The sequence below is a fragment of the Gymnodraco acuticeps genome, unplaced genomic scaffold, assembly GCF_902827175.1.
Source record: "Gymnodraco acuticeps unplaced genomic scaffold, fGymAcu1.1, whole genome shotgun sequence".
NCBI classification, from domain to species: Eukaryota; Metazoa; Chordata; class Actinopteri; order Perciformes; family Bathydraconidae; genus Gymnodraco; species Gymnodraco acuticeps.
The window spans coordinates 67916-79505 of NW_022991400.1; the positions used below are offsets into that span (position 1 = coordinate 67916).

General features: G+C 39.7%; 1 protein-coding gene across 3 annotated transcripts in view; it reads right to left on the reverse strand.

The window, feature by feature from the left end:
* Window positions 1-11590, reverse strand: part of cd2ap (CD2-associated protein) — a 120384-nt gene that overhangs the window by 46482 nt on the left and 62312 nt on the right. For all 3 annotated transcript variants that reach the window (XM_034195679.1, XM_034195678.1, XM_034195680.1), the window contains exons 7-9: window positions 7721-7805; window positions 7370-7464; window positions 1912-2010 (exon numbers count right to left, since the gene is read on the reverse strand). In XM_034195679.1, the coding sequence (XP_034051570.1) occupies window positions 1912-2010; window positions 7370-7464; window positions 7721-7805 (279 nt within the window). The remainder of the gene's footprint in view (window positions 1-1911; window positions 2011-7369; window positions 7465-7720; window positions 7806-11590) is intronic.

Consider the following 11590-nt stretch of genomic DNA (forward strand, 5'->3'; position numbering starts at 1 on the left):
GGGGTCTGTCTACGGTGGACTTCACAGTCTCCTCTGGTTTCTGACCTAGTGCAGCGTCCAGTGTGTTTTTTGTGGATGAATTCCCCTTAGGGGGGGGGGGGGCAGTCCATGTAAACATTTATAAAAAAAGCACATACATTTAAAAGAAAAAAGAAAAAATTGTCAAAACTCAAGAAATTGTGTTTTTCAAGGATGGTACAGAGGTATGTATGTATGTAATATGTATTATTACAGTATACAGTATTTATTCAACTAAAATATTTGGTTTGAATTCTGCTTTATCTTATGCTATTTTATATGTCAATCTTTTTTTTATTCCTGCAACAGACTTGAATTGTACTCAGATTATGTCCATTACTTTTATTTTAAGTATATCATATGTTGCATCGTTGTCTGAGAATCAAGTTTGTATTGCACAAAACTTCATAGCAAATATTGTGCTTTTGATAAATAAAGCCTTTAACACTTTAATCTTTAAGAGCCATATTTACCGGATGTGTGATGTAAGCTATGTTTAATGTGTTTTATTATAAATAAGACGATGTGAATGTAAAGTACGCTGTATGTTAGATTAGAGATTCGTTTAGCAGGGTGAGGACTGGATTAATGCTGCTTTTTCAGCCAAATTGGAACGTTTTGGTAAGAATTGAAAACTTCCGACCTCCACGTGCAAGACGCCAAATGCAAGTAGGGGCATGGCTGACTGACAAACTGATGTTTCTTCGAAACTTCTGACACCAAGAAATAACCAATCGCTTTTGTGCAGAGGAGATTATCAACAGAGTGATTTACCGTAGCCAGGTACATAATTACATTGGTGACATTCATTTACATGCAGTACAGGATTTATTATATGATAGTGTGGATCCGTTACATGCAGAAACGGTTTTACTATATGATAGTGTGTACCTTTTTAACTAAATAGAGGCAGATATGCTCTACTAAAGTGTGTCGATGTTGTGCGACGTCAGACAACTGCTCCTTTATTAAGTTAAGGTTAATGGAATTGCAGGCTTACTATTAAGAATTTCCACTATGAATAGGGTTCCAGTTTCTATAGGTCAACCATTTTCTATGTGTGCTATTTTGAACGCAGTATCATTTAAGTCACTCAACATCTCGCTTTTCTGTTTTTTACCCATTTTGTACAGTATATAAAACATTTTTTTACATTTAATATATGTGTGTGTCTAGTTTACTCAATTATCAGAGGAAAAAATACATAATGAAAGAATATGTAAGACTATTTTAAGTCTATGAATACTGTTTTGTAAAAATAACTCGTTTAAATTTCCATACCATTACAGGGCCAAAGCATTGTAGACATAAACGCCCGCTACTGGCACATAACATTTCATGATGAACAGATAATTAGAGCTCTCCTTCAAAGATGTTTCGAGAAACATAATTGCCCTATTTTGAATGATAATTTGACCGATGTGCAAACAACTTTCTATTGTCACACAATGATCATTTATTCAGACTGCCACGCTGTCACTATGAAACCCGTTTTTAATGTCACCTCCCATCAGTCTTATATTTTGTGAGTTGTGCATGTGAGGATTTAAAACACTGTCAGGTCCTGTAGTTTACAACGTCTGGGTTATTTAGTATTTTATTTTCTACCCATTTGTAGAGGGACTTTATAGACATTTTCAATTAGGATGTTTAATTTTCATTAAAGGCCCTCAACTAGTATCTTTTGTCATTATTTTGTTACAATTTGATATGTAAAATGTCAGAAAATAGCTTAAGATGTCCATCAGAACTTCACAGAGCAAACATTGATATCATTAAATTATAATAAGTCCTAAACACAAATATATTTGCAGAAAATAAACAAAGAAAACAGCAAATCCTCAGAATTAAGAATCTTCAACTATAAGATTTGATAGATTTGCAAAGACTTACCTCTTTTTCTGCATCAGACACCATGGTTACAAAGTTGTCAGGGAAGACCCCCTCTCTGCCCCCGATCTCCCCTCGCCACCATCCTGGCTCTCCTGTGTCCTGTTAGACAACGAATTAAGAAAACATTTCATAACGACACAACTTAAGGCAGGGCTCGACATTATAAATGGCCCGCTGGCACTATTTAGACCCCCCCGGGCCAGCATAACGTACTTTCTACTTGCCCGCTCGGGCCACTAACAACAGTAAGACATACACTCACATTGTTCTGTGGTATTGGTATTTTGACAAACAATTTTGTTAGATTGTTTCGTTTATTAACGCTACAACATCGCGCTCTACTCCGCAGCTGTTTGTTGCGGAGTAGAGCGCAGTAGAGCGCAGTGCGAGCAGGCTCCCGTGCGCGCAGTGCGAGTAGGCTACAGTGCTTCACTACAGACTTTCGCGCCACCTAACCATTCGGCAAAATGTTTTTAAAACCACCGGTAACCAGCCAAGCGCCGGGCAAAAATCTGTTCTTAAATAAAAGAAAGTCACCGGAGGAGTTAAAGGAGAGTGACAGGGAGTATGAGAAGAGGGAGAGAAAGTTTCAGCCACACTGACTTGATCGTTGGAGTTGGCTTGAATATGTATTTTGTCGGTTCTCTGTAAATCAATGCCGACCTATTCTGACAAGTAAGTGAAGAGTAAAATATAAAAGGTATTTGCTATAGGGACATGTCCCAGAAGTAGGGCTGCAACAAACGACTAATTTGATAATCGATTAATCTATCGATTAATGAAACGATTAATCGACTATTCGGACTATTACTGTATGCCTTGCACAATTTCTCAAACGCTCTTATTTAGCCATCAACTTTTAGATTTAGCTTGAGGTTGTTTTAGGCATGTGGAAACTAACAATGAAGACAATAAAGATGAATACTTAATTCAAAAATACATATATTATTAAATTAACACATTTTGAAGAAAATTAACATAGCTCTTTATTTAAATGAAATACATAATATTTCACATCAAAAGAAACAACAATGTTTTAACAAATGGTATTAAATAATGTGATGACATAATTGTAAACAGAATAGCTGAAACTTTAACAAACTAAATAACTCAGTTACCTCTAATCCAGTGTTTCTCAAACTTTTTCATACCAAGGACCACTTAACCAATAAAAAAACACTCGCGGACCACCTAACTCCACAAGTATCCAAAAACACATCGTTTTTTACAAATCGCCTGAAAATGGTACAAACAAGTGGCAACATGTGTGATGAAGGTGTTTATCTGGGTTATATCATGCAATCAAAGTGAAACTTAAGCTTGTTCCATTGCGGAGATATTCCCGCGAACCACACTTTGAGAAGCACTGCTCTAATCATTAACCCATGTTTGAATCATGTAGCTAACTCTGTGTGTTGCTGCTAGCATACATAACACCTGACGTGGAAACGTTACTCGTGGATGGGGCTGCAGAGCTGCTAGAAAGACAGTCGATTTGATTTAGGGACTCTCCACTCTTCAAGGGCCAGGTAGCAGAACACTCCACAGGGTTTGACCCGCATGAAAAAAGCACCCCACACCAGGTGTGTGTGAGGAGGCAGAAGGCAGCAATCGAAACACCCGCTGTGTTAGCTGGGATTCATGTTAATGGTGAAATAGATGCAGGTTTCCAGGATAAAATGGAGGATATGTTTCATACAGCGTACTATGTTGTCAAGAAACAAAAGCCATTTACTGACTTTCCGGACCTGGTGCAGCTCAACAGTAGGACTGGCTCCAACATGACCAATTGTTAATTGTCAGACAAGGCATGTTTAAGGTGAGAATCACAAATACATTAATACATTCCGAATTTACTATTTAATACACTTATTACAATTCCCTTTTTTACCAACAGATTCACAATTGATATCTACAATGTGGAGAGGGAGCTACTGCTTTCTGACCCAAGTATGCAGGCTATATCAGTGTGATTATTGACGGGGCAACTGACACTGGGAACCTTGAGAATGAGATTGTCTATGTCTTCAATAAGGAGAGAGGAGTGGTTCAGTCATTCCTTGGCATAGAGGATGTCAAACACGCACATGCAGATGGTGTACTTTCTGCAGTGCAGACAGTGTTTGAAAAAGCAGGTCTGGATAACTGGAAGGAAAAGGTGGTTTTCCTATGCGCTGATGGTGCGGCTGTCAATTTGGGGAAGAGGAATGGTGTGGCTGCAAAGCTGAAGGAAGAGATTGGACACCTGCTTGCTATACACAGTGTGGCACACAGGCTGGAATTAGGTCTGGTGGATTCAATAAAAGAGAATCAGAGGCTGAAGCAGCTGCTGCAATATTTGCATCAGCAATACCACTACTCTCCAAAGGCACTGAGGGAGCTGAGGATGCTGGCAGATGCAATGGAGGAGAAGGTCCTCAAGCCTACAAACCTGAAGGGGGCCAGGTGGTTGCCCTACATCCACAAGGCAACACAGATCCTGTGTAATAGCTATAGCCGCTTTCACACCGCAGGACTTGCCGTACTTTAGTGCCGGCACTAAAGTACCACGGCACTGAATCCGCCAGGGGGCTAGTGCCAATCGCATTCACACCGCAGTACTTTCCCTGAGGCAAGATTACGATGACGTCACTTCGTCTTCTTCTTCTCTGGGTTTACTGGCAGGCCGCAAAACCACTTCACGGCGAGTAAAAAAAAAAACGAGAGAAGAAGAACTACACGGGGGAGGGGGTATAAAGCCCACCCGCTGTATGAGGCGTTTGTTTACTTTCCGACCTCAGACATGATGGAGTTCATAAGGGTAATTTACAAATAAAATACCCCATTATAACAATGGACTTTATCTTTATGTATTTATTATATATTACCCCCTCAGGCTGATTTTGGAAAAGGACATTAACCCTTGTTTGGTGTTTTTCCCTTATTTATCTAAAACAAATGACATGATAAATGACTTGTGTTTATGTGTGTAAGACTTGTGTTTCTGCCATTGCTGCACAAGGTTGCAACATTGTAGATACATTCAACCACCGACACCTGTCTGCTCTCACATTCTTCTATTCTGCACATTTGGGGTGGGACACAATAAATAAAGCTTCGCCAGTTTGTTTGTTTTATTGCACAGTCAATACATAACAATAACGGCATCACGCTGTTCCAGGTGTGTCGTATGCATGTACATTGAAGTTAAATAAAAGTGTGAAATGTAAAATAAAGTCTAAGTAGTTTCAAAACAATGTAACAGTGGCAATATATATAGCAGCAGACACACCTTAGTGCAAGTTAGGTGTCAGTATTAAAAAACAGTGGCAATATATATATATATAATAACAATAGAAAATCGTTAGCACTCTTATTATTGTGGTCTTTAATTTTTTTATAGTCCTGCCTGAGTATCTTTATTTTTACCCGGCATCCGTGTGCACTGTGCACGATTCCCAGCTCAAGTAGCTTTTGCGAACATCGCTCAAAACATTTGGAGTTGGGAACTGCTTTCTGTAGAAGCTGCTGCATCCCGTCCTCAGAGTAAATTGCCAGAAGCGCCGACACTTCCTCATCATTCCACCGCTCCGGTGTTGTAGTACGTGTGGTCATAACTGCTTTAAAGTATAAAAAACTACTCGCTCAGGTGTGGATGTGGTTTTGTAGCGAGGAAAAAAATGGCTGCCTAACAAAAAAAATCTAACGGAGCGTGGTTTGCAATTCGCCCAGCCAATAGAAATAGAATATAAATTGGCACTCTTTTATCACCAGGTTCGTACCAACTCTCTAGCAGGGACTGAAAATGGCTACCGAGAGCATTGTGCAAAAATTCTCAGCTCTTGATCATAATGTGTGGCCAAAACTGGACAACTCAGATGAGTCCAAAGAAGCCGTTGTTTTCCATGGACGAGCACATATTGAGTCCCTGTGCCACCATTACAAGAGCATCCTTGTGCGTGAGGGGACCACAGTCACTGAGGTGTTGGGAGAGTACAGGCTCTATCAAATCTGGGCAAGAATGCGGAATGGGCCCCTCAGAGACAGTCTCCTGGAAATACTCCAGAGAGGTGATCTACAGACCAAGTTTAAGAACCTAGGGATCTTTGCCCAGATCTACCTAACAATGGCCGTGACATGTGAGAGAGGCTTCTCTTGCATGAAGAGGGTGAAGAGCGACTGGAGGTCCTCACTGTCGACCCAAAATCTCACTCGTCTCATGTTCCTGACCATTGAAGGGCCTAGTCTGGATACCTTTGATGCTAAGAGAGCTGTTTTGCAGTGGTGGCAGTCGGGGTCAAGAGCTAGATGTCCAGGATTTACAGCCTGGTCATCAGGAGGACGGCAAAATCAACCGACCGAGGAGGAAAATGAGGAAGAACTGACGATTGAAATGTTGTAGTATAGTAGTAATGTAGTTTGTAAATAAATTACTATTGCAACAAATGTGTTAATTTTCTTCATTATTAGAGTCGATTTTATTTGGACTAATGTTACCATTGTAACCAGTGGTTACAATGGTGGGGCCAGTGATAATGAAAATCTAATTTGAACCTTAATTTGACCCTTAATGTCTACCCTGCTTAAGGTATTGATTTGTGATCTTTGCTCTGTCTTGGCTCCACAGCAAAGTAGAAAATCATTTAAATAGCACTTCTCAACAGTGTCCACTAGATGGTGCTACATATCTTTACTCTGTGGTCTTTAAAAAGGAAACTGAAGGAGTCATGTAGTCAGACAACATAACTGTCAACATGTCAGAGGCAGCTGAGTTTGAGTCCGAGTGTGTGTGCCTCTATGTGTGTGTGTCTGTTAGTGTCTGTGTGTGTACGTCTGTGTGTCTGTCTAGACTCCAATGTGTATCACCTAATGGAGAAGACTAAATGGGGCTTTAACAAGACAGAGGTGTGTCAGAATTTCTCTGTAATTTAATAAGCCATCAAAATGCCAGGGACTGCAGATGAAAACTAACCTTTGTGGCTAAATCTGACTTAAGTTCTCCACGTCCATTGTGCCTTCTCAAATAGATACATAGATACCAATGCCTCAATACAATGTGAGCAAAGACATGCAACGTGATTGATGAGTTGCAGTACTGGTTTCACTACTTCAAAATGTGTTTTTTCTCATGAAAATAACAAAGATCATTATGATCAGTGTGTTAATCTCCTGTTAATATATTTGATTTCATCCAACTTGTGACTTCTAATAAAGAATTTAACCACTAGATACGCTGGGAAGATTTGAGTACTATCAGGAAATGTCATAACTTAACCCATGTTTATAAATCAAACTGATTTGCAGGATGATTTTTGAGAATATACTTGAAAACAGTTCTGCAGTTATGAGTAAGCCCGCATGAGCACATCAAACAGCCAAGCATGTGAGTTTAGATAATATAGGTGACTTTTGTGAACCCAGTTGTTTGGTTCCATCATTTAATTTCACAACTTGAATGTATGAGACAGTGGAGCCTTACCTTGCTCAGGATGTGGAGGGTCTCGCCCTCCTTTATGGTCAGCTCATCCTCATTTGTACCCTCGAAAGCAAACGTGACTTTACAGTACTCTTTCGCTGAGGAAACAGAGAATGGGGTCTTAAGGATTCATAGGCAAAAACACAAGACAAAACTAAATATACTACAGTTTCACACATTGATGTACTGTTCATGTCAAAAAAGGGAAACGTCTGATGTAATATCTCAACTACCAAACACACAAACAACACATGGTTTCAAGTTCTCTTACTTTAGGTTTATTTTTATTTTTTTTTAAATGTTGTCTGTCTACTTATAAATTTTAAGTATTTTTCAGTGCTTTCAGTGTTTTACCTTTGGATTTGTTGTCGTCTGCTCTCTGCGAGTCTGTCATGTTGGGATGGGCGGGCTTTGCAGCGGATGGTAATGATGGGATTGGCTAAAATGAAGCAAACCATACAGATGGAGATGATTTATCGCACATGAGTGGACATGTTTAATGTGTAGGACTACTGTCATAAAGACAGAGTGAGTCTGAACCCAATGAGTGGAGTTATCTGATCATGAGTAGGGATGGGTATCGTTAGGATTTTATCGATACCGGTACCGGTACTGCTTATCGGTATCGGTATTTTTCGATACTCTTATCCATATTTTTCAATCATTTGGTGCTCAAAATTATACACATGAATACAAGATGTGAAGATTAAACAGTCATTTTATTGTAATTTTCTTGCAGAAATAACCGTATAACTTATACATTAGCTTCTCAGAAGCAGACAAAATAAATTAAATAAATTAAAGGGGCCTGGCTCTCCCTATCATGCTTTTTGGGGGTTTCCCTCAGACAGAGGATGAAAAGAGGCATTTTTTTAACATTTGTAAATCAGTTACATCTTCATCCAGACATTTCAAACTGACAACCTAGCTCGACAAGAGATCCTTCAAACATTGTCCTACAGTGACATCATGCAAAACTGTGATATGAAGAAATTGGTAAAAAGGCTAAGATGGCAAAAAGATAAAGGTGAGTATGTATATTATTCTGGATTGTACTTTTAAATCATCACAAAATAAATGATGAATGAGCTGAAACACGTCAAAATGTGTCTGAAGGTTTAAACATAGAACAAAGTATTTGAGCTTAAAATATGTAAATTCCTAGTAAACGACCAACAATTGCTGAACCATACACAGCCCCACCTAGTGTCAGCAGAAAGTATTACGAATAATGATTACAAAAAAATGCAATACAAAAATAAAAATATATATAAAATATATTTTTAAATCATGTTTAATCATCTGTTTCGTCTGTACATTGCCGTTTTAGTCTGTGTTCTTCTAATTAGTGTCTACAGTGTGTGCCTATTGAGCTGTTTAGAGCCATGTGGGACAAAACCCGATCCTGCCCTTCCCTCTCACTGTCTAAGTGAACGGTGACTGTAAAAACTACAGTGCGCATGCTTAGAGTATTTTCCTATTTAATGTGTGTGGCAAAAAAATAATGACCATATGGGCATAGAGCTGCCATCCCCACCATACGTCATCTCACATAATTCAGAGCTGATTGGCTGTAAGTACGTGTGCTGCGAAAAGTGTGGTGTGTGAAGAGGAGACGAGAGAGCTGCAGTGACGCATCCTAAAACCCGGAAGTAAGCTGCGCATGGGTTCCCTCGACAAAAAAGCAATGAGATCTCTCCATAGGATTTTAGAAAATAGCTCAAAATAAGATCTGTGGGAAACGTAACCGTTAGATAAATGCACGTTTTGTTCAGCCGGATAATATCCACGTCTACCCTACTTTTATAATTTTCGAATCATAAATCTATCGATTAGATTTATGATAGACTTTTGAAACTACAAGATAAGGAGGACTTTTACAAAAAAGTAATAGAGATTTTTGTCCAGAAGGATAGCATGGACTTCATCTTCAAGAAGACCGCAATTTTATTGAAAATGGGATCTTACTAAGAGAGAACAATTCAATATTTAAATGATAAAATTAAAAATGTTGGGTATCATTTTGTTGAACTGTCTGTTTAAAATTAATCGAAGCATCAGACAAAAAAAGCTTTTGAAAATAATATTATATTTTGATTTAGGTCAAATGAAAGGCCACATTATTATAGGTGTAGGAGCTCACATTAATACACTGTCAGTGTTAATAAACTAAAAAAAGACAAGGCGATGTGCCTGCAAGACTTCACTCAGGTAAACCAAACATATTACCCGTGCGCAGCAGCTAACCTGCCTGCAAGCCTTCGCTCAGGTCACATTTACACACAGCGCGGCTGAAGTCCGCGAAAACGGCATCTATAGTTGCCGACAGTTTAGTATTTTTAGAATACCGTTGCATTTGTCCCACAAATCGTATCAGGTTGCACTGAGGAGGACGTTGTTAGCGTGCTACTGTTAGCACTATTAGCACTAGCAGTATCGCTAGCATCCACATTGTTTAGGCTGTCAAATACACTGCAAATTCCGAACATTTAAACATAGCCGACACTTCATTCTTTACTTTGTCCGTTATTATATGTAGAAGATTATACTTTTTCTCCGTCATATTGTTTCCATAGCAACAACTTCAAACAGGCATAGCCTACACTTCATTCTTTACTTTGTCCGTTATTATATGTAGAAGATATTAATTTGTTCTCCGTCATGTTGTTTCCATAGCAACAACTTCAAACAATAACAACTAACCGCTAGCCGCAAAGCTAGCATCACAGCCACTGCTCCGTTTTCGGAGACTTTGCACAAGTTTTTCACAAACATTTTCACGCTAGGAGTACTTCCATTCGCTTCGTCTTGATCTGTAGATGTGATTTGATGTGTCGTGTGTCCCCCCAACTCCTCTCCAAAGTTCAGATATTTAATAAAATACTCAGGGGAGTTTCCTGAATGTTCATTCCAAAAGCTAAGCACTAGGCCCTGGGTAAATTAAGAGGCTGATCTCGGGCACTTTTGTCCACTTTCCCTGGTGGTAGAAACTCAAGCCATACATCCCTGGAATCGTCTCAGAGAGTAGATGATCAGTGGGGCCTTGTTTTTACAGAATGATGTGTTTTTTTATGGGGAATTCAAATATGAGCTTATTTTTTAGGATTTTCGGAGACTTTGCACACGTTTTCACAAACATTTCCACGCTAGGAGTATGGGAGTACTTCCATTCGCTTCGTCTTGATCTTTAGATGTGATTTGATGTGTCGTGTGTCTCCCAACTCCTCTCCAAAGTTCAGATACTATATAAAAATACTAAAAGGTAAATAAAACATTAAACATAATGACAAAATAACAACCTGAAAGATATGTATTCTATCTACACATTTCGTAATTATCTAATCTAGTGGCCTTATAAAAGTGTTGGCTAAAGTAACGCAGAATCTATATATTTTTTAATTGTAAATAATTAGAAACATTATTTATGTGCACAAGTACATGGGACCCCACCATAGCACCCCACACATAACAAGCTGTCTCGAGTTCCTCCGGCTGCAGTTCCGCAGACGGCCGGTGTGTGGCAGCAGAGCGCTGGGAGCAGAGGGAAGTGAGTAGACGGACATGACGGATGACTGATGCGACGAAAATACACCCGAACATATCTGGTAGCCCGAACATATCTGGTACTGACAGCGGTACTACACTTCCTTTAGGTTGCTGGGCCCGGAAACACTTTTTCCCATTGACTTACATGGGGAAAGAGTGGTCTGTAACTCGTTGGATAATTTTTTTGAAACTAAATAAACAACCCAGTATGAACACTTGTATAGCCCTTATTAAAAAACATTTGTTCCTCAAGTTTTAAAAATGTGCTAATAACGTTATTCTGAGAGTTATTTCTATGGAGTCAGATTTGGGTCAATATTCTAGCGCGTAAAACAAGCTACTCACGAGCGGAAAATGTGCTTTTACACGCGCATAAAATGACCCTCACGCACAGATTAAACCCCCGCGAGCGGCTCTGTGCCCGCGAGCGGCTCTGTGCCCGCGAGCGGCTCTGCGCTCGCTCGCGAGAGAGACAGCCCTCTTGCTCGCTCGCGGGAGTGTCAGCCTCGCGGAGTCTGTCTACGCGCGCGTGAAATGTTTCTGGCACTTTGGGGCGGAGCCACTGGACTTTGATTGACAGCTGCAAGGAAGCCCGGAGTTTCCAGGTTTGATAAATGCCTGAACTACCAAGAGCCGAGGAGTGACAGCTGCAAGATCAGTTGGACGAGATTGAATGGT